The sequence below is a fragment of the Cyrtonyx montezumae genome, unplaced genomic scaffold (genome assembly GCF_038088225.1).
Source record: "Cyrtonyx montezumae isolate F1298 unplaced genomic scaffold, pur_monq_1.0 scaffold_8, whole genome shotgun sequence".
In the NCBI taxonomy this organism is placed as follows: domain Eukaryota; kingdom Metazoa; phylum Chordata; class Aves; order Galliformes; family Odontophoridae; genus Cyrtonyx; species Cyrtonyx montezumae.
In genome coordinates, this window is record NW_027072089.1 from 39,571,861 (window position 1) to 39,596,162 (window position 24,302).

At 40.4% G+C, this 24,302-nt stretch overlaps 1 protein-coding gene across 9 annotated transcripts in view; it reads right to left on the reverse strand.

Moving 5' to 3' along the window:
- DTNA (dystrobrevin alpha) overlaps positions 1–24,302 on the reverse strand; it is a 167,288-nt gene that overhangs the window by 38,327 nt on the left and 104,659 nt on the right. For 6 of the 9 annotated variants that reach the window (XM_065751940.1, XM_065751946.1, XM_065751945.1 and 3 more), the window contains 7 exons: positions 19,335–19,420; positions 17,675–17,829; positions 12,415–12,520; positions 10,160–10,326; positions 7,814–7,938; positions 3,139–3,219; positions 1,202–1,291 (listed from right to left, as the gene is read on the reverse strand). In XM_065751940.1, coding sequence (XP_065608012.1) covers positions 1,202–1,291; positions 3,139–3,219; positions 7,814–7,938; positions 10,160–10,326; positions 12,415–12,520; positions 17,675–17,829; positions 19,335–19,420 — 810 coding nt within the window. The remainder of the gene's footprint in view (positions 1–1,201; positions 1,292–3,138; positions 3,220–7,813; positions 7,939–10,159; positions 10,327–12,414; positions 12,521–17,674; positions 17,830–19,334; positions 19,421–24,302) is intronic. The other 3 variants (XM_065751950.1, XM_065751949.1, XM_065751943.1) reach the window with 1 other exon arrangement.

Below are 24,302 nucleotides of genomic sequence, written 5' to 3' on the forward strand. Positions count from 1 at the left end.
TGCTGAGTGACTTTGTGCCCATTCTCTTTTGCATGAACTGACTAATTGCATAAAAACTTTGTTTGAAGCTATCTGAAATGGCTAAACTAGACCACAACACACATTAAAGTAACCATAAGTTGTCTGCAGTGAAAACAGCCAGCAGATTTACCCTTGATTATGTTCAGCTAGAAATTCTACCCCGAGTTTGTGCAATTTTTATTATAACATGAATCACTGAGCATTTAATATGAAATCAGCGGAACTGCAAACAGGGCTGTCAAAGTCTGTTTCTCTGATGTATGAGAGGATGAGCTTCCACTAATGAGGCCTGATTCTCCCAGGGCAATAATAACAGTAAAACCTACAAGAATGAACGAAGATACTGTTATTAGTCTAATACAGATTGAAGAAGTTGGCATTTAGGAAAAAAGTAACTTGGTCTCAGTACTTTCTCACTGAATTATAGCTAATACCATGCTCTAATCAAAGAAGAAAAAAAGAAAGGTTGTTACACTCCACATTAAAAAAAAATGGGAAATTGTTCTTATCCAGTTGGATACTTCTACGTAACATGAAGTTGGCTCTTCCTGCAGGTCACTGCAATGAGAGAGAATGCTGGGAGAAGAGCACAGCAGCCAGAGGCACTGGTCCACCTCTGAAGCTTCCTGAGTAAATGGCAGGTTCTCACTAACTGCAGGAGGATGTACACCTGCCTTTCTGTGGCCATTTTGAAAAGCAAAGCAAAGTGGTTCAGTGAGGGTTATTGGCAAGCAGACTGCCAACTCCCAGCAGAAAGAGCTGTGGACAAGGGAGGACAGGCTGACTGTGGGACTTGGAATCACTTCCAGACTCCTGTGCGAGCCTCCTTCATGCCTCTGTCAGGAATACACCTGGGAAGTCATGCACTGAAGATGCAAACACAGAGGTGCATTTTTTGGCTTTCAAAAACAACGTGTTCAACTCCCTCCAGATGCATAATATTAATCCCATGTGAAAAGGTGAAATGAAAGATTAGTGCTCTGCGAAAGCAAGGAAAGTTGGCAAAGCCCACAATCAGCAGGAAGCCTAATCAAAAGAATAATTAGAGGCACAAGAAATCCTCTAGCCCGCCACAGCCCTTCCTTAAAGACTATCTTTAGTAATTTAGCAGAACTGCTAATGATTTAGTGCACGAGGTACAGAACTACAGCAGTTAGTAGGTTAGTGCTCTCATACTGACCGTGAATTGTTGTGAAGCTGATTTACATACAGCTTTATAAGAGAATGCTCATCAGCCACAGGACTGGCTACATTTATACCCCCAAGTAACCTGAATGATTCAAACAACGAAACCTTGTTAATACTCCAAAAAGTAAGCACAGAGAGTAACGTGTACACAGTGAATTCTTTAAAATAAATGCAATTTAGAATCACTCAGAAAAAACACTGACTTGAAAGTTTCTAGGTGTTTGTTATTTTTTTTCTAAATAAATAGATGCAATTGAACCGTATAAGAGTTAAAAATAAAAAGCTGTGAAGCTCTTATAATGCAGTTAGGGCAATGAAACAAAGGTTACAATAGCACTTATTATACAGAACTGTTTTCTATATCAGGGCATTGTTAGCTCCAAACAAAGCCAGAACCAAACATTGCATCGTGGAAACTTTTGTGGACTAAGGATGTCATACTGTGTGCTTGGTCTGAGTACCTATGATGGCAGGTTTTGTCAGGGGATTCTCCGCCCATCAGTTCTTCCTCCAGGAGGAAAATAATTCTAATGGCCCAGAGATTACCTACATTTAATCCTGACAGTTGGGCAGTCAGTTGAATTACTAAAGAAGATGAAAGTAAAATTATCAAGAATTTTTCACGCATAAAAAAAATAAAAGTTGCACAGTAACTGTGCTGTAATTATTCCTGCAGGTTGCTGACATACATGGCAAAGCGTACCTCTTTCGAAAGGGACTTCAAGCATAAAGAGAAGCAATAGCTGTACTCTTTTTAAAGAGCATTGCTTTTAATGACTTGTCTTGCAGAGGCCACAGATAGAATATTCTGCCTTGTCCCAGCACAGAAAATCCCATATATTCCTACTGCAGAAACAAATTTGCATTTGCAGTCTCACTGTACAGGCAGCACACATAGGGGCTGCTTTGGGGCTGGCTTTCAAAAAGCATTTCAGATGTACCCAGCAGTCACTTGCACTAAGATAACAACAAGATTTTACAGTTTATAGTTCCCAGTACCAAAGTTCATAAATCAAAGCAGTAACCAAACATCTTTACCTTGACATTTCAGTGTTGTACACTGAAGATCTCCTTTCTGTGTTAAAAAAAGGTATCCATTTATATTCAGAGGTTGTGTTTGCTTATTATGGAACACTGAAGCACTGACAAATACAGCAAGGACCAAGCAATAAAATGCACCTGAGGAAGACATGTCACTCACCTTCCCCAGCATAACAAGACATTATTTTTCTGCCACTTTTTAACCTATGTACATTGGTAGGCTTACATAGAGATTAGGTGAAACAGTCAGCAAATGCCACACACGTATTTTGGACATATGAGCCAAAATACTGGGCCAAAACGTACATACTCAGCTGCAAGCACCTTTTCTTTGGGAATAACGTTTCTGATCACTCTTCTCTGTATTGTTTGCTGAAGACTCACCATATTCCAAGACAGCCCTTTATCTCTTGTAACCTTTAACAAAAATCTGAATGGCTTAACAGAACGAAGGACACCTTGCTGTCTTGTGAGAATGAACAGATTTTCCCTTTGTTCATCTCAAATCTTGCAGTATGATGCAGGCATACCCAGTAGGTAATGTTATGCCCCATTTTCTGTATACTCACAGTGCAGCAACATCCACAAAATGGCAACACAGGCCCATTATCAGCCTCTGTCAGTGGGTGACTGAGCTGCATTTGAGCACATTTAGTAGAATGCAAGGTTCCAAATAAGAACCAGAGCTCTGCACTCCTCTGGGAGGACTTTGGAGTGCCCCTTCTTCATCTCTCCACATGGATATCTGGGTATCAGCCCAAAATAACCAAGGCATTTTTCTGCTCCCATCTGCTAATTTTATTTTGCCTTTTTTAGGAGGGAAATTAGAAGTGGAAAACTCTACCACCTTCATATAGTGATTTAACATGCATTAAAGTAACAACTCACCTTCTGTTTGCAAAGGGACTTCCTGAGGGAACAGAGTGGGAGAAGAGTGTGTCGTTCATGCTGGTTACAGGTCGGGGGGGCCTAAAAGAAGGTAAAATATCCAGTTGCATTGATTTGGTACAAAAAAAAAATAATCAGCAGCAGTATTTACAAATAATTTTCTCGTGTAAGTTAACGTTACAGCTGGCAATTTGTTTTAACTAATAGTTCAAAATTAAAGATGCTGTGTTTTTAACCAAAAATTGATAGAAGCATACTGTCTCTTGGGTCTAGCAGGAAATAATAGTTTTATGTGTTTTGAGGTAAGTATTAAGCAACTCTCCAGATTTTGTTCCTGCTTTGGCAAATTCGTTCTTTCCAGAGCTTGTAGTTTGTGGTGCAGTCAGCGCATTCAGCTAGCCAGGCTGCCCACATTTAGCAGGTTAGCTGTGGCAGCATGGAGCTCTACATGAGGCAGTTGCCAGTAAATTACACAGCTTTTCTCAGATTTAGCCACAGCACTGTGCTCCATGCTACCGTATCCCCACGGTGACCACAGCATACCCATACCCCTCAGTGTCCCATAAAATACTTGTAGTACAAAACTGCCTTAAGTGCAAAGCTTTTCAACTGGTATATTAAATCCCTAAATCAAAATTTAAAATAAGGTTCTAGTTTAAAAGGACCTATTAATAATGATAGTTTTACTATTACATTTTTAAGTTCCCACTCTTAGAAAAATGAAATGAGAAGGAATATTTCCTCTGCTTTCTTTTATTGTCTCCTCTTAAAAACATTTTGTGCATAACCTTTTTTTTTTTTTGTGCCCATCAAAGCAAATTTTCCCCTTCTTAATGGACTTCTTATGCAATATTAGGCAAAAAATAAAGATGCTTTGGAAAAAACCAGAAAATTTGATACTAAAATCAGTTTTCAGGTATAAGCAGAGCCTGAAGTCATATACAGTCCAGGCTGTAAAGTTGGTCAAGATTCAAGTTGGTCATGATTCCCTTTAAGCTCTGTGGAAGATCTGTCTTGCTTTCTGAGTTTTGCAAAAGGGCAAATCAAAATAAAGTAGCCATCTGCAAAAAATTCACTGTGCTCTAATTGCACAAGGTCATCCAAACTCTTTGCAAGAAACAAAGAAAATCAGTTCTGCATTGTGGACTATTAATATAAAGTTTCATTCTTATTTTGTTACTGCTTTAAAACAGGCATAGTCATCTTCGTTGGTGAGTACAAACAGATTTCTCAGCATGAAACTACTACATCAATTTTGAAAAAATTTAAAACTGGGAATAAAAAAATGTAGGATTTTGTATACTCATGGGACAATATGCTTTTTAGCCCATGTCTTCAGACACACAGGCAAAATTGCAGATCTGGTCAGTCAGAAATCTATGTTAGAAACAATTTTGTGACTAATGTACTTATCTCTGGATGAAGGAATGTTATGCATGATTTTCTGTAAACAGCTTCATCAGAGCTAGGAAGAGCTTGGGTGAGGCCATGATGGATGACTCCATGATAATGGAAAGGCCATTTCTCAGAGATGGATGAGTTTGAGATACAGAGATCTGAAAACAAGCTTTGAGAGAATACTTGGAAACTAATGGGTAAGCAACTGGTGATTCATCGGTTGTGAATTGTAATTGTTCAGGAGCAACTACTGATTAGCTGCTTTCTCAGTTTTCACAAAGCAACCACTGTCCAGCAAATACATTCAAACTGCAACTGGGCAGAGGCCAGTCTTCGTGAAAGATGGGTCTAGCCCAGGGCTGCTCAGTCCTAGAAGAAAGGAGGACAGGCTGGCATCTAATGTTCCCCTAGAGAGGAGGCAGGAGGGGTTTGGCAGAGCTTGAGCTCCACTCTTCCTGGCACTTCATTCATTCCTGCTAACTGTGTGGAAGCGGGCACGCTGCATCCATGAAATTCAGCAGACCTTGACATATATGCTTCAGGTTCATGTCTTTTCTAAGTTTTGTCTTGAAGTCAGGGTGGAAGGGAAGCTTTCCAACTCCTAGAAAAGTTCTTTCCTTTTAATATGTCTTTGCATTCAAAACAATGATTGATTTGGTTGTGCACTCCAATAAAAAGTTAGTAATGATGTTATATATAATGTTTATAATAATAAAAAGTTGGTAATGATGAGGTCATGGAATTTTCTCAAGCTACTTTCCTCCAACAAGTGTACTAAATAAAAAAATACTCACCATGTATCTCTTTTGCAGCCAAAATGAAATGGAAAAGAGAAAATCAATTAAATTGTCAGATTAAAAATACATGACCAAAGTATAGACTGGACAACCTTCATTCCTATGAACCCAGTTCTGTAAAAACCAAGAGAGCCTTTATGCATAAAAGGTCACTGGTGCTGCTTGTATATGCAGTTACCATTGTGTACAGATGTCTCTAAACTCCAAGGCTTTGCTAAACTTTTGCAATCAGCTTTTGTTTGTCAATTCTTCTATCAAGAAAACTATGACTAAAATAAATCTGAGCTTTCCCAAGTCAAGTTTCCACAAGGTTGATACCCATTGTCACATTCCTCAGGCTCAGCTTAAATATCAAGTGGATGTTCCAACATACCTACAAAGACTTACAGAAGTGAGTGATGTGGTAAAACAAGAACAGTATCCTTTCTGGTAAAACAAAGGAAAAGTCTTAGCTATTGACTATAAATGCAAATCTTTCAGAGGTTATTTCCAAGCTTCTGAAAGTGAGTGAGTAGGTTTTTGATAAAAGTGAACCAACAATACTCAGTCAGCTCTCTCACAGAGGCAGAAAACACTTAAAACAACACTACCTAAAAATGCTGTGTAATAGTGCATGCTGTACTAAAACACATGCCCACAGTAAAAAAAAAACCACAAATTAAATAACTGGAATTTTACAAAATGCTCCTTGCTGGTCTAAACTATCCCTACTGATGTCAAAAACAACACTCCCACTGGTTTAGATGCAAATGATGTTAGGCCACTACAGAATGTATTTGAAAATCCCTCAGACCAAGCCACTTGTCTTTGCAACTTATGGTACCTTTTTTGTTGTCAGTCTCAGCTATAGAAAAGCAAAATGTCCCCTTAGTAATTCCTCTATCAGATTTACCACACATTGAAAACTATTCTAAATGAGCCTTAGATATATTACTTAATTGAAAATGTTGTGTGGCTCCAGTATAAGAGAAAAATCCTGCCACCTTTCTGCCTGCTACCACTCCCAAGTGAAAGAACAACAAAAAACAAAGGCAGTATAGTAACGTAGCTATCTGTCTTCATTTAAGGAAGAAACTACTGAAAAAAGGATAGTGTTTTGTTGCCAGAATTCGTCCATTAAATGCACGTATAACAACCTTTTTGCCTGGATTCTTGCCCAGAGCTGTTTCTCTCAACTTCCATTACGTTTAAAAATAAAAATCACATTGGCAAGAAGTTATTCTCAGTGAGGTACCATGGCATATTTCTCCCCTCAGTTAATTTATGTGAATTATGCTGTAGATCATGCTACCTCCACAACTTACAGGTTTTTCACTCACATCCCATTATAGCCAATATAGCTATATTGCCTTCAATCTAAGGATAAAGAGAAGTCCTATCATAAAACAAAATAGATGGCGGCTCATTCTCACATCCAATCACTCTAAATTATGCCCATATAGCTGGGAAGAAGGGAAGGTGTTAATTTCACAGCAAAGACTTGGAACAGATTCTACTCAATTACGGTACCTTCTCCTTCCCTTACCTAACTGCACTCAGCCCACTCACAGCAGCCCAGTTTTTACTAGCTGCCATCTTCCAACATGTCCTGAGGCACTCAGAGGCCCTCAGCCACCAGGGAACAGAGGCTTCTGTTTTGGTTCCAAGCTTCCTGGCTTTCTAAATCTCCCCTGCAACATGAATGGCCCAATTCTGCCCTGTGATATTACCACTGCCTCAACCAGCATGGCTAGGCTTTTACACCATGCAGGGCAGAGAGATAGCTCAGCAAATCCATCTCTGGCTGATGTGCTCTAAAGAACTCCTTCATAAGGAGCTGTGCTAAGTGACAGCTGAGCCTAACAGCAACTTGGCACTGCTTATCTGCCAAGGCACCTCAAATCTGAAGAGCAGAGTATGCTTTTAGGCCTTGGAAAACTTTTATAACCACATGAGGAAGGATACAAAAATGTAAAGATAATAGGCCCTTTCCGAGTGACTTGTCAATTAAAGACACAACTTATGCAGACTCATACAGCTGGTCTTCGAGGTCAGCTGAAATTGCATCTCCACTGAAGTCAGTGAGAACTCTGACACTGAATTCAACAAAACTGGTCAGTCCTTACTTTTCTCTAGTGCCTTGTGTCACTACATTTGATACACTGAAGTTAGGTGTCTATAAACTAATGTTATGAGCATGAACACATCCCAAAGTGATGAAAGTGTTTGAAACTGCATCTTCTCTACATCTGAGAACAGGGATGTACCATCATTGTGTCCCATACTTATTATGTATACATATTTCACCAACCGTCTAGTGAAGACACACCAGAAGCACATTTTTGTACTAGTTATTTCTATCAGCAAATTTGCACTTGTGATGCATTGAACTTGGTAGCGATACTGCTGCCTCCTGCTCTGTTCACAGCTATAGCATCTAGACTAGGTGTAAGCAAGTCCCACAGCAAAGCTTACTTTCTCTACAGCACACAGATACTTACACAATATGAGCCAGGTTTAGAGGTTTTTCAGGCTGGTCAGGGAACATTGGGTGCAAAGGTTCACGGCTGGAAGCACAGCTTAAAGACTTGCTAAGTGCATTAGTTAGCTTCTTAGCAGGTGATTTCTGGGAGGAACAAGGAAGGTAGAGGTAATGTGGACAAGTAAGGTGCAAACTGTTTCTACTATAGGATGCACAAAAAAACAAGAAGCTCTACTGCTTACATCAATATGACTGACATTCCCCTGTCCCATCCTGCCCCACTCTGGTAAGCCAAAGACCATTAAGATTGGAGAAAAGATTGCTCTTACCTTCAGCTGCCTTTAGAGGAGGCTCTGGGGGGCTATATCTATACAGCCAGGTGCAATTGCCGTGGGTCCCTTCAGTGCTGCACTCAGGTTAACACTGAAGGTAGGGCAGTACAAAGGGAGGTTTCCCAGGCTGAAACTGGCCATACCTCACCAGTTGGCAATGTGAGCTGAACCCACTTGTTTGTGCCTGTCTGTATTGTTTACTGTACAAGACATCATCCATTTTATAACTGAGGGCTGGGTATAGAGTTGCTACATTCTTTCTCCTTTTCCCTCCTCAGGTCAGCACCCTGTTGCTAAAAGCTCTTCTTCAGCTCCCTGTTATACTGGGGAATGAACCAGGATTTGGGAAATTTCACACAGATGCGTCCAGAACTGTACCAACATAGCAACAGCATGTGAGAAGAAGCTGACATACTGTCATTACCACCAAAAGACTGAGGCCCTGCACAGAAAGCATGAGTTTCAGCCTCAAATCCCACCAGTCTTCTTCCAAAAGCACTTGGCTAAAAAAATCAACATTCTCTGCTGAACAGCTTTGTCAGAGCACTCCTTGCAGTTGAAGCCTTTTCTAAGCGTGGGCTTGGAGACTGAGGACCACTTTTAGGCTTTGTGAGAGATTCTTGGGGAATCCAATTCACCTCTCTGTGACTCAGCCTCTCTGCGGGTTAAAACAGAGCTGATGATCCTTACACCTTCTCCTCCCCCACAAAAAACAGCACTGCAAGATGAAATTTAAATATGCTTTTAGAAGTTAGCAAGAGTGGTATTGTATATGCGCACATGCATCCCACATGGAGTTATTACTGTAATCATGGTAATAATGAAATATTTCTATTACACAATTCCAACCTAAATATGTAAAGTTCAGGCTTTATTTCTCATATTATAAATGCAATTTTACTCTGAATTCAGATCCATTGAACTCCACCATGTATATGAACACCTTTAACCTGCATGTGGAGCTTGATATAGATGCGTTATGGATAAAGCTAACCTATTTTGAATGAATGCTAATGAATGCTTTAGAAAGGCTACTTTATACTTGAAGGAAAATGTTTCTGACAATGAGGCATTTGAAACTATCAGGTATAGTTACATTTTGTCTTCTGTTGAACAGAAATCTTATATGTTAAAATGATTTCTTGCCTATAACTACAGTTCTCTTGCTACAGCCAAAAATGGTTTTATAGCACAGATTGCTATAAGAGGAGCCAGAGCTAGGTAGCTGGCACTCCCTTATTCAGAGACTAAGCTGAAGTCATTGTGTCAATGCAAAAAGCAGCAATTAAGACCCACAAAAACATTCACAGACCCGGATCTGCTCTGAGGCAGTGCAGGACCATGTGACTGGCATACAGAACAAATCAAATCAGACTTAACCCTTGCTTGCTTCATCAACAGTAAGACAGCTGTTTTATAGACGTTAAATTTCACAGTTTTGTTAAGAAGCACACAAAATGCATACTGTATGTATGCGAGTTGTTGCTTCACTTATCATTTTCTTCTATAACAATTACACTTTTGTCATATTTGAGATCAGTCAGGATTTGTCTGCAGGTCTCTGGCTGAGCACCCTGAAGAAACGGTAGGCTCAGGGACCAAGAGCTGTCTCCAGCCTTTCGGGGAGTGCAGCCCCCACATCTGATGCCATTCTGAGAATCATCCCAAACACTAGACATCTTCTGCAGCCACCTGAACGAAAATACTGACGAGCCAGCATTACGCCACTTCACCTGCATGGAGCCAGCAGTACCCAACAGGGACAGCTGGGGACAGTCCCATGGGAGCAGGAGGACTTACTGTGTGGCCGGTGCCCTGCTCCGGGCCCCTGGCACTGCAGGCCTGCAGCATGGCTGTCTCACACCCGGGCCCTGAATCCACGCTCCACAAAGTCTGTTCCCACCTCCGTTCTCTCCTACCAGCTTGCTGAGATGCAACTTCCCCGACAGGCTGCTGATCTCAACTGGCAGCCCCTGCCGGGAGCCCCCACCCCAGGGCAACGCGCCCGCGGCCAGGCACGAGCCGCCCCTTACCCATGACGTGTACTCTTTCATTTGGTGCTGGTTGCTGTGGGAACCGCTGGCATGGCCTCTCCAGAAGCAGTCCTGACAGAGCTGGTAATTGTGGCACTGCTGGCAGCGGTAGCGGAACCCCATCATGCTCTCGCTGTGGCAGTAGGAACACTCGACGGGATGGAAGACTGTGGGAGAGAGACGTCAAGCTTTAGCCCCAAGCAGAGGAACCCAAGGAAAAGCTGATGTGAAAAGCGCCAAATAGAAGGGTGAATTTTTCTTTTTAGGAATCTGCGACATCAGGTGCTGTTTGCAGTTCTCACCCATGGAGCTCTACGTACAAAAGCTCATGTGCCCCTCCATGAATCTGGCCTGAGCCATGGACAACAGTGGCCACACTGAGCCCTAAGCCCCCAACCTCTACAAGACACATACCTGTGCCTCTGCTCACAGCAGCAAGAAATATGTTCAAACTGTATCTAAGAGAATATAGCAGGAACACACAAGTGAGAAGTTTTTTTCTTCACTAAAATTCTGCAGCAGGAAGGGTTTGTGCTCAAGGCTGGGAAACTGCAAAGCCAGTGAGGGACAGGGATGGATGAGGAGAGCAGGAGGAAGCTGATGGATGACAAGACCTGGAGGAAAGCGGGGTAGACAGCTGGCTCTGTAGCCAATGAGGATTTAAGACTGTCACCTCATCCAGCTCCATGCCTTTAAGTGAAAAGGTGATTTAGTACAAGATGTACAAGGTTATCTGCCTCCTGTTATCACCAAAATGGCTGGACACCTCAACTTCCTCCAGACTCATTTACTTGTAAGAAATACACTATAAATATTTTCATTCCTCCAAAAGTGTGAGCACATATGATCTGTCCTGCTTTCTGAGCCTTGCTTCTTTACCCCTGTGCTGTCTCAAAGCTTCAGTTATGCTAGAGGCAAACCTTCTGAGAAGCAGGAACACACAGATATTCAACAAGACCCTTACACAGCAACCTCAGAGGCAAAACACTGGGCTGGAAAATTATTTACAAAAAATCTATTTATAGTGCAAAATTAGTATTTTAATGTGGGTTTATTTTAGTATAAACTTATTTTTCCTTTAGATTTCCCTCTTTCTACATTTAACAGTACTGGAATAATGTCTGTCAGCATGATTATTACCTCCTGATGACCATGAGCAAGAATGCCTCTTAGTTCTAAGAACAAATATACCTAAACAAGACAGGAATTACTTGTATTATCTTTCTTTGGTCTATTTAATATTGGCAGCACTGGTCATCCTCAACAGCAGTGGCAGGCTGGACTGGAGCTCAGAAACTCTTTCAGAAGTACCTGAGGTACTGTATAGAGTTTGTGGGTTATAATGCAGTGTCCACACTCTGAAATGAAACATGCAGACTTTCCAGTTTTGCACTTTCAGTATGGCAGCACTGTCTGCGTCCTAGAGAAATCATATATGAAGGGTTTGGTTGGAGGACTCCACATCTGTGAGCGTGGACTTTTGCCAATGTGCTCAAGGAGTTGTAAATCTGAAAGACATTTCTGTCCAGAGATAAGCAACGTGTTAAATGCAATAACCAAAGTAGCTAAACTTCACGGTCCTTTCCTGTCTTCATGTCTCTCATCTACTCATTTTGGGGAAGGACAATCCTTAAGGAAAAAGAGACACCTCACAGTTAAATGTTCATCTTCCACACAAGGATCAATCTGGAACGTCCTTACTCCTCTTCATAGTATATTGCCTGGCAGTGTAAGCTTAGGAGATACTTCCTAAGGACATCTTAGTTGGTACTTTGCACTGCACCGGCCTTCTCTTGCCAAGAATATCACACAAACAGAAACTGCCAAGCTGTTCATCCACTACTGCCATATGTCACAGCTAATAAAAGCTGCGGCCTTCAACTATGTGAATGGATCAAATCCTATCACTCTGCTTATCCAGAGAACAGGAGGAGTGCGAATGATCACGATAATATCCAGAGCACAGCAAAACTTAATCACAAAATCACAGGACTGCAGGGGTTGGAAGGAATGTCTGGAGATCACCTAGTCCAAACTCCTTGCTAAACTGGGTTCCCTAGAGTAGAGTAGCTGTGTTTCTGTCTGAAGGACCAACAGGATTGTTCAAATATTTTACCTGCAACTGTAAAAATAGCACATGGAATCCATGAACACCATACAGTAGCTCCCATAAAATCACCCATAGAGTGAGAAAATTTTCACACAGAAGTTTACCCTTGTAATGTATTTTTTTTTTGGCAACAGCTCTTACTTACCATTTTCAACATTTGCCAGCCGATGGAGAAGTGGTAACCACACCAGACACTGTGGCGGGGGATCAGACATGAGAGTATCCAAGAAAGTGTTTAAAGTGACTTTTTTCTGCTCAAATAAGAAAACAAACATGCACAAAGAATCAGTAATCAGATATATCAACATGATTTCATCTTGTACTTAGAGAAACACTTGGGAATAAGCTTCAGACACTCTACTTGTAGCCTTGGTTTACTGGAAAGAACAACTGATACTAGGAAACACAGACTATTCTTGGGAGTCAGAATTTGTATTACTAATGACTTTCATGAGGCTGAGTTGGCGATTCCTAGTTTCCACTCACTATAAGAGTCTTCTAAAGTCACTATCTGAAGATCCTATGCAAATAAAGTTCACGTTTACATTCTCTTATGTTTTGAGTACCCTCTAACAAGTATGAGTGAATGTAGGCTATCAATGTGCATAGCTAACAGTCAGCAAAGGATGGCTGATAGTCCAACAAAGAAGAAAACAACAATGACAAGCAAGTATAATCTCAGAAAACAATGTAAGGTATGGGCAGATCATCACAACAGATTGCACCATGGCCTTTGGGTCGTGGTGACTGGCTGTGGGAGGGCTCTGACTATGGGACCTTGAAAATACTAACTCTCTATACCTATAAGCACTACACTGCTCTATCTTTCAAAGAGATGTCAACTCTAAAATATCCTTGCTGATTTAAAAATCTAATAACAGGCCTTAAGTTTCTTAGGTGTCTGGAGCTTCAGATATCTCTGCCATAAGTCTTTCCTCTTTTGTACATAGTACAATGGCTACAGAAAGTGTACATAAGTACACTGGTTGGTCCAAGAGAGGGAGTCCTTGAAAAATCAGAAACTGAGCCTTCCTGTAAAGTAAGATTAGGATAAAAAAAAAACCAAACACTAAGTCCTCTTGAGAACATGTGCAGGTATAATTTATAGACATATATATTTAAGTGGCATCCCCACATCCAAAAGGATTGCTAAGTTTTCATATTTGATTGCATAAGTACTGCCTCAATTTGCTGAAGAAGGGTGGTTACCTTCATCAGAAAGGAAAACAGCAGCTATGCAGCGACATATATTATCTTCATGTGTAGTGGAGTGCTTTTAAGGAGTTGAAATTTCCAGATGGAACGCCTCAGCTGCATTTATATAAAATTGCTGCCAGATGTAAAGAAAATCAATATTTGTCTTATACACTAAGTGATCAATGGAAAACTTTGTACTCTGGAGCAATCTCAATATAACAAAATATTGGGGAATACATAAAGGTTTCTATCCCTAGGATAAAAGAAAATACTTCTGGCCATTTGTGAAAATGGTCTTGATTCTTTAAAGAGCATAAGTAACTGGAATACAAGATTTAAATCTTAATAAAATACTGCCTTTTCCTGCCGTACTTGTAGTATGGAGTCCAAACACACATACTAGTAAGGGTAATAATAGCTCTGCCAGTCCCCCTAGTCAGCTTGTGTCAATGCACTATCAGAATAGCTACCAACTGCTTTGCTGTATGGATGACCTTCCCAGAGTGGATAACCAAATCTGGGAAAAGATGGGTCCTTCATCTCTGAGCTGTAGGGCTCAGCAGAACCAGTCTCTTCTCTGCTCTCTCTGTAAGGTAAGCTGGCAGTGCTCCCACAAGTGATCTAAGCAAGCAAATAGATGGGGGGACAAGAACGGCTCTTCCACAACGGATCAAGCTTCTGCATGCAACTATAATTTAAAACAGAGGCAACTAAAGCAACTTAGCTTCACCAACAGCTTTGAGGCCTGAAGGAGCCATAGGGAGGAGTGAATTTTCCCTGGATGGTCACTGGTTTTAGGGATTAGAGAGAGCAGCATCCCTTGAAAGGGCACCAGCAGAACAATTTCCAAACATTTTAAAAGACATGCTCCCTTCTGAAGTTTTTATCAGCTGCTGGAAAAATAGAAACAGAAAGTTGTTTTCTAAATATACATCACATGCAGATGGAGTCTGGCTTTGTGGAATAACACTTAGCCAAGTGATAAGAAAATGAAATTCTGCCTATTTTTTTAGTATGGGATAAAAAGAGAAATTTAAAGTACAGCTTTTAGCATCATGGCACTTTTTAATATGAATACAATATAGTATCACATTAATCCTACCCATGGGGGGGAAAGTGGTGGCTATAAAACTCCTTTTTGAGCCACAGATCCATATTCTGAGACATTAAATTACTTGCTCAACCTGGTATTTCCATAAGTCTCATAAATTTGCTGATGAGGAAATGCTGTTTCTATTTTGATCAGCAGCGGTTCAAAGACAGCGGAATGCACATGGTTTAATCAAATGGATGAGTGCAATGGGGAAGAAACAAACATTTCTGCGACAGGTAAATTCCTTTCAAATGCAAACTGGAATGGATCTGGCACCACAAGCAGATGATCATTCCCAGAATCTGCTTATTATGGGGCTGAGCTGCTTCTGGGAGACCGAAGTGAGAGCAAATGGAAGTGGCTAACTGAGCACCCCAGGCCCCTGCCTTATCACTCTGGAGGCCTGGGGACAGTGCCTGGAAGTAAACAGGCATAAAATGCATTGAAGTGCTACAGAAAAAAGACGACTCGGGCTAATGTGTGAGAAGTCTCTCTTCTACAGCAGAATACGTGTATAATACGCCTGAATGTTCGGTCCTAGGGAAGGCAAGATCTAGGCTAAGATGCCAATGTGTGTTTCTATGGATAACCAAAGTACCAATTATTTTTTACACAGAAATGCTCACAGACAGCCATCCTACCATCAGCGTATCTTAGAAGTTGTGGATAAAAAGAAAACATTCATAATGCTTGGAAACTGCCATCTCAGTTTTTTTAGACAATAAGGAGATGATCGAGGACTGAATTTTTTTGCAGTGTTGTATATACTGCAATGATATCAAACTGTTTGGAAGGCACTTACAAACTGCTTTCAAATAACAGCCAAATTTATTATTATAATTTTTACCAGAAGCAGTAATCTTGAAGCCAGTCTCTGCTGAATGCTGAGCCTTAATTTCTTAACTACCACACAATGTTCCAGTAGCTGAAGCTTGAAGTTGGCCACTAGTTTCTGCATTGGTTGGCTCATGAAAAAAGTATAGTGTAGGAGGGTCATTTCTGCAATAACTTTAGAATTTTTTTTTTCAAATTAATAGTTTAACCTAATCATATTTTTTAGTGAAACGATCAGGTTTGCTCAGGAAAGTGATATTTTTAAACATACAACTAAAAAAAAAAAGAAATACAGCAAAACCATATTAGAATATCAGGATGAACGTGTTAATACACCGATCTCCTTGGTTGTACAACCTAGTGGGCACTGAATCAAACTCCCACACTTGAAACTTTAAAACAGTACTACAGAAATCACATGGATCACATGGTACAAATACACACAGACATCCATTGCTTGAAAATAAACGGTAATTTATTTTCAATAAAGCCAATTAACGGTAATTTATTTCAATAAAGCCAATTAACTCCAATAGAAGAAATATCTGAAGTTCAGGAATGCTTAGAAGGACAGAATGCTGAACTTAACCCAAGGAACACTATGTGTAACATGAGAAAGTGAAAGAATGATCTTCGGTGTGACAAAGACTGTGGTTACCATTTATCACAGTGTCATAGGGACACATTGCTTAGAGTCATATTTCAAAACTCATGCCCATTCCTAGTGATTGAAGTGACTGAATGAGAACTGCAGAGTGAACCTAAGTGAATTACTGGACTACATTTACAAGAAGACTTGGCTGCTAAGAGATGCAAACCAGCAGCTTCGTAAATCCACTGTGTACTGACATCACTCAGACCTAACTCAGTGGCTTTAAGTGGAGACTGTGAACAAAACCATTTAACACCTGTTTGGAGGCTCTATCTTTCTCAAGGTAGCTTAACATATCTGGTCTACTCTTATTTGGATGCAGTGTCAATGAAAGCACCATTTCTGATGACTGCTTGGATAGAAAATGAGGCCTGAACGATGTTGTAAGGAAAAAGAATTTTTGATCTTCATAGTATCATGTTCAGTGTTCAAAGCTTGAATGCTCTGTTGCCATACAAGAGCACTTTTTTAGTGTTTTAACACAAAACTACCAAAAGTCACTTTACTATGCAAATTCTTCACCACAATGTGAAGAGCTGTTTTAAATCTCCCACTGTGAAACAAGACTATTTTCACATAGTAGCAAGCATTATCATTTAAAATCATTTGGGAGATGATTCAATAAACGAATTTCAACAACGCCTTTCAGTTGACTGGAGAGCCTACTGATTAGTGATGAAACCGAAGGAAAATAAAAAATGAGACTGTTTTGCATGAAAATGACACTATACCCGCTCCATTTGTTCAATAGTATTCAGTTACATTTTGGTAATGGATGAAACGAGAAGGAAAACAACATTTTATTTCTAACATTTTCCCAGTTTCAGCATCTTCCCTTACTTTACATTTACAGCAATAGCCCGTGTGCTGCATAGGAACTGCCAGAGGATCTCCCCCTTCACTGTACTGGAGAAGTGGACACTCAGCCCCGACAATGGCAAATTTCTAAGTGTTTGATGTTAGATGCTGCCAAAGTGGTCTATTCAGTGCACCTACACAGCCTGGTGAGTTGTGGCAAATCTTGTACTCTCTTCAGGGTAACCTCATTGTTTTCCTGATGCTATCTCACTGATGGTATCCATATGGGACTAGGGATTTTCCAGTGCCTACTGATTTTCATTTTCAATAGATGTTGAAAATGAATTTTTCTACTCATAAACATTTTGTGTGTGTATGCCATCACTTGAAAAACAAGTAGATTGGTTTTTTTATGAGCTTGTATGATGAAGTTAAAGTTTCATACATGTTGCAGCTACAACTAACTGCAGTAGGAGACAGCATGTCTTGGGGTATTTACATTACTTAAGGAGCTTGCATTTAACTTCAGTGATTGGATTAGGAATTTAGTATCCACAGGGTCTCTAATTTAGAAACTAAGCTAGGAGCCTGCTCTCAATTACTTTTTGGCAAAGCTGCTCCCTCCTCAGTGACTCTGTAGGGAACCTATGGAGACTAGATTCCCACCACTACATGCAGCTAACCTACATGCCAGAAATTAACAAAGAGAATCTCCATCCAGCCACGCATTCCATGTGTGAACATGCACAATTGTGTAAGAAAGGAGAACAGCCTCAGCCTGCTCTGAGGTGTGACTGAAAGCCTGTGTCTAGGACACTCATTCTCCATTACCTGTTGTGAGAAACAAGATTTTGCTGATTGCTCAGTATAACCAAATGAAGGCCCTTCAAAAACAGCTGTGGGCAGCTTGAGAACCTCTCGCAGAAACATGTCGTATTTGCCATAAACCATCACTCCACTGGAGTCTGAAATCATTGAGAATATATCTGAGGGGGAAAAAAGACAAGAAAAGGACACAGCAATTTCAGTTTGAGCTTCAAATTTGCTCTTAATTCAGTATTATCTGATCTAAGCCAGAAGTGCTAAACAACATGTTCTGCTTATGAAAAAAGCCACTATTACTGCATTTTTAATTATAACCCTACACAGTAGAATACAAAGAGAATGATTTACATATAAAAAAGGAGCTGATTTTAATATGAAAATATTCCTGCTTTTTTTTCATTGTGTGTGGTCATTTTCTAACTGAATTCTGATGCATGACACGAGGCAGCAATATAATCAGATAAGAAGGATCTAATTTGACAAGATACGCAACATCAGCTTTTTGCCTACTGCCAGCTTACCCTGTCAAATTTAAATCTTCACAACAAGCTCATTATGTTAATTATCATTGTTTTGGACACACAGAACATGGAAGCTCTTTCAAATACATTACTTTATATTCTTCTCTTTGCCTAGCTTTTTTGTTCATTTATAAAAATATTACATAGCTTTATTGCTCCAGAGATGCAGGTTTCTCTTTTCTCAGTCACTACTTCTCCTCTTAGGACACTAAGCCTAGCACAGAATCACAGACCAAGGAATATCTATCATTTTTTAGGCTGTGATGTCAGCTGCTTCATTTCTAGGAAGCTGGAATGAAGATCCTGGTAACAGAACCCTGAGACTGCAAATGGAAAAATTAACATTGCTCCTCAGTCTTCCACTGGCTGTACTCTGCTCCTTATTCTTAAAGCGGCCCAGAAATCAGTCACTCTGTATTTGAATCTCTACATAACAATTGTATATTAAAAAATGGCACCAAATCCGGAAGACTAAATTTACATTTGGGATTTCTACTTGCCTGCTCTAATCAACAACAATTTGTAAATATCATTTTTCTTTGCCTGCGGTAGAAGGCTTGGAGGAAATGTTTGAAAAACATTGTTCTGGACCTGAGCTACAGACATCACAGCACTGAACATGAAGTCTTTCCTTGCTGCTGCATGTAAACTATGTCTCAGCTGATTGGGAACTGCGAATATGTCCTGTGAAATGAGAATCCATTCTGCAAAACAGATGGAATTGATATGTGCCCTATGGGAGGAAGTATAAATAGTGAGTAAATATACTGTGCTTCTAAGTGTGAAATGAGAGAGTTTAAAAATAAATAAATAAGTAAAAGGACAAAGAAATTGCTAAATGACGCTTCATGATGAACATTTGAGGCACTTGACTATACTCTGCGTTTAATCATCCCAAAGAAAAAAAAAACACAAATTTTCACATATCAGAGCCTGAATATATGCAACATAGTCTCAAGAGTGTGAAATGTGACGTGACATTCAGCCAAACTTTTAGTGGGATTTTTGTGCAGGTGCATACAGTGCAAATCCCAAACCCAGCAATGAAACTATAACCTATCCTAATTCCTCCTTCTCCCTGCCTGCATTGTCATATCGCCAAATACGATGATTAACAGGTGAAAAATACCACCCAAAAGACTTACATCTTAATTTGTCCATGATCTTTCCTCCACAAAGAGTTGCCAAGGCCATTTTGACTGCAAAAACAGAAATTTTACCATGTCCTTCCCTGTTCAAAAATAGAAAGTAGACATATTTCATAATGTGGATCTCCTTACATTTCAAATGTTTACCACTGACACAACATACTGTAATACATGCTATAAGGACACTCACACAAAAAGACCTTTGAAGTTTTGCAGAAGCAAACATCAGCACATTGCTCTGTAAAGACCTCAAAAAGTGATGTGCTATGTATGCAACTCATTATTAAGCTGTTTATCTCATTATGCATTAAGGTAACGATAATTACTGCTGTTTATGCAATAGTAGTACTGATGGCCTCCCTCTTATACTTGTTTTACGACACTAAAGCTACATGCTTTACAGCTACATTCATTTTTATGACTGATTTTATAAAGTCAATCAGTTTCCTAAGCTTGGCCAGATAATCATCTTTATAGTTAAGCAAATTAGACTTAGTTCTAGCTCAATGTAACACATCATTCTAAATATTAATTCTGAATACTCCTTACCCATTTAAAATTCTGCTTTTTGTCAGAAAATCAACAAGAGATGCAGGCAAAAAGAAATAAATTTACTACTTCAGTATTTAAGAAGGAAATCTTTACAGTGTTCTTCAGTGCTGGCTTTGGTGCACACAGCCTTTTTCATTACACTGTGTTTTCTTTGCGTGTCTTCTTGAGATTAAAATCCCAGTACAGGACTTTCAGAATCTGTTTCAGTTTTCTGCATTTCCACCCTTCACTTGTTAGACTCCAGTTTGTGCCAACAAATTGTGGCTGTGGATGAGAATTTGATCATTTTGCACTCCTTTTTTGCATGATACCCTTTATACCTTTGGGATTTTTTCTTCCTGTCGTGTTTTATCATGAGGTTTCTACCTGCCTTTGAAAGAGCTGTTATGCTAAAGAAAAATAAATGCTAAGTGGAAGCAATAGCGTTATTAAGAAGCAATGGAAAAATCTAAACAAAAAATGAAGCCCATGTGGAACTGCTTCAGATTTAGATATTTTTCCCAGTAGATATAGTTATGTTTACTAACAGGATTATACTCTTGAGTGGCAGACATATCAGCTTGCCTTCAGCACTCTATCCCAGAGCCACTGGCGTTTCCCACACTCAAATGGTATGAAACAGAGGAACAGAAAAGAATAAGATTTCATTTATCTCCTCAATCTCTGGCTTAGAGTTGATTACTTCTGACACTGTGTTTTGTATCAGTCATTTGTATTCATAAAAGCATCACTAGACCCAGTATAAATTCAATTAACCCTCCAAATATATACATGTGTGTGCGTGTGTGTGCATACATATACACACACGCATGCATAAATAAATATGACTGATGAACAGAGAGGATAATGGGGCCTAAGACTTTCCAGTATCACTCAGATACAGAAGTGCCCTAAGCTATTGCTAAGCACTCCAGATGCCCTTGACTGGCAGCAGTGCAGTGTTTGTGGCATAAAAGCCAAAGCTGGAGCAGCAGCTCACAGCAGCATGAAGCCCTCCTCCGAACAGAGCTTTAAGCTGGATAATGCTGGAAGATATAAATTTTGCTAGTGGAAACAGGAGAGGGCATAAAACGTTCTGGTTTTATAAAGCACCCCTCTTTGAAAAGTGCCTCTTCAGTTCCTTGCAGAAAAGTGCTGGAAGCATTAACAATGGCCAAAGCAACCCCTGAAGCTGACGTGCACTGAGCAGCACCATGGGAGAGAAAGGAATGATGGCCAGGGCACTACAATTATCTCCTGCTGCTGGGGGGGAAAGGCAAAAAATAATACATGGTTTTAGGTACGGAGCAGAGCAGAAGGTTTCTTCATTCAGTGTATGACTGCAGGGAAAGAAGGCTTCTCTCCAGAGCAAGGAAGTCCTCTAAAATCCAGATCAACTTTCCATCAACTCCTAGCAGCAAAACTTCTGTACTTGTGGACTTCCTATCACCCACCTCAATTAGGGCAATGGATGCGTTACTGTTGGGGGCTGTCATTACAAATCCCTAGGTCTCTTCCAGCCTTGGTGATTCTATGATTTTCACAAATGTGTTTCAGGGAAAAAATTATTGGAACCAAGCAACATTCTTTCATTTAGGAAAGGAAAATTTGTAACGACCAAATCTCTGACACACTCTTTTTTTGCAGGACATCCTTCATGAAATCCAGCCTGACTGGATCACTTTCAACGATTGGCAAAGATGGGCAAGAGGGCAATTTAACACTTCACAGCCCCAAATGGATGGCCAAGCAGGAAGTTGATATATCCAAACAGAAACGGAACGTTTTTACATGGCAAACTAAATATGGCTCTAATATACATTTGATTAAAAACAGGCATGGATATTTCCTCTCAACTCTGCATTAGTCTACCCTCTGCAATTAGATTTAGTTTATTCATCGCCCAGAGCTCTCAGCTCTGTTTGTGAGACAAACACGTCAAGGGATAGAAAAATCTGTGATGTTCTTGTCAGTTAAACTTTACAGGAAGAACAGTTGTATTGCAATACTGAGCAGGTGCTGAAGATGACCTAGAACAGATTAGCTTACAGTCTGCTTAATAAGAGTCTTTTTAGGAGCTGCTTTATTGAATGAGGCTGACATTCCACCTAGCTGGCTGTCTGGACTTTGACATGTCTTGGGATGATTTTTTCAGAGAGGTTTGAACTTGTCATGTTGTATAGCATCTGTGCACCAGTGAATGAGGTATGCTATTATTTCATAAAACCAGCTAATCACCTGAGCCCTTGAAGCAAAACTATTGCCCAATTTCCACGTGACACTGAATTGCAAACCAGGAATGGTTTTGTCCATATTTTTTAAAGTCTGCCCTTCACCATTTCTTCCCTATCATGGACTTCTACTACATGACAGTGATTTTCATATGCTACGGGCAAATTAAATTAAGCAGAATGACATTTCTGCCTGTGAATTTTGATTTTGTTGACTTGCAGTTTTTTGAGGTTGCACTTTGGTTTTGGCTGAGCGTGAAAGAGCACTACTGGAAGTGTAATGTGAAATCTCACACACTGTAACTCCTTCCCACTTTTTCCTACCTTCAAGATCACCCAGCAGGGGGACATAATTATCTCCAAATTTGTCAAAAAATATGGGATTCACAGAATTGGGATGAGAGCTCAGCTGGCATTGTACCATGATAACTCCGAGTTGTACTGGCCAGGTTCTAGCTCCCTAGAAGGCAACCACATTTACTGCAGACCTAGAGGAATGCCCCCTGCACAAGGGCAAAGAATCCTGCCAGATTTTAAGTGGGCTATAAATAAAAGAAGGAGCGCTGTATAAAGCTTGGATGATCTTCAACTCGTTGCTAACAGGTTGCCAGCAAAGTACATGTGGGGCAGTAAATATTGACCAGAGCTGAATAAATTATAGAGGTATATTGGATTTAAAATCACATATTGACTTGTCCCTTGTGGTCCCTTCTTATACACTAAATGATGGTACTCCAATTCTCCACTCCTCTCGTTTGCATTTCAAATAGGTCATGGGCATCTGAGCTTCTCTTTCTCTTCTGAAATTGCTTATAGAACAGCAGGAGCAGTCCTTGCTCTGCATAGCCACAGACACCAAAACACTCTGCTACTGATTCTCATTGATACTGAAGAGCTATGATGTTTTCTGGGCCTTAGAAAGCTCAGTTCTGGGTGTTGCTTTTTTAAATGGTTTGGGTTTGTTGTGAACACCAAATCAAATGTGATCTTATTCATTAATAAACACATCTCTCACGTTCTGGAAGTTTGGATGGCATTTTGGAAAGGCCAACCACTTCCCGAAAACATGGCTAAAAATCAGAGGAGTGAATTCAGGTCAAAGACAACAGGACTATTTTAGGAGTGACTATTTTGATAGCAGCATGACTCATGCACCTAATAAAATCCTTTTTTTCCATCGAAGAAAACTCCAAGCAATTTAGTTTAACTGTCCAGTTTCTTCTTAAGAGGGGAAGGAGGTGCAGAAAAAGAACTCATTCAGCCACACAGCTCCACGCCTTTCTCCTTATATGCAATGTATGGACACGTCAGTGACGTTAAGAACCCAGACAGCTCTTACACCACTCCTCTACTGAGCAGGAGCTATTCCCATCAGAATCAGGGAAATGTGCACCACAAGTGGTTGCTAAGCAAGCACCCGAAACAAATCATCAGTCACCAGAGTCATATTAAAGGATTTGACACCAGTTTTAAGAATCAGACATTTGACTTTCATGCCTATATTTGTGATAGCTGGGCAAACACCCATCATATTAAAGAGACATCTAGCTGACACATCCCCGTGAAACCTGAACTTAGGTATCACAGACTGAACTTCACGGTTAGGTGAACCACAACATATGATGTTTGGTGCATTTAACACAGGGTGATGTGCAGCCAGTCCTCACCTCAGGGCCCAAGGCAGAGTGCATTTTCCTCAGGGTGCTCTGGCTGTCTCTGCCCTAGGAAGTGCACTCTGCCTGAAGAGACACTTACATCCTCCTCAGGTCCTTTGGGAGCCCAAACCAGGTCACCACACACAGCATGTGGGAAGCTGTGCTCAGGGGAAGCTGAACTCTGCCCCTCACATGCCCTTGTTTCTGTACATGGGAATAAAACCCTATCCTCCATTTTGCTATGAGTGGCCTTGACATCCAGCTGACACCTTCCCCCTGACCATGTCAAGCTACAAAACAAGCACGTTATCACAGCTCCTGCTCCCATGGTCCTGGAGTTGCTGCTTGTCAGCCAGGGAGCAGTCTGCATGTAGCACGCACTGATGTGTGCGCCCAACCATTTTCCTTGTCCTTCAGAGCTCTTGTCACAGCCACAATGGCATACATTAAAATGCTTGTTCCCTGTTTTAGTGCCACTGAGAGGGGAAAAATATTCCTGAAGGCTACAGTTCCTCAACTGATTGACTTCTTGTTTTTCCCTCGGAGGG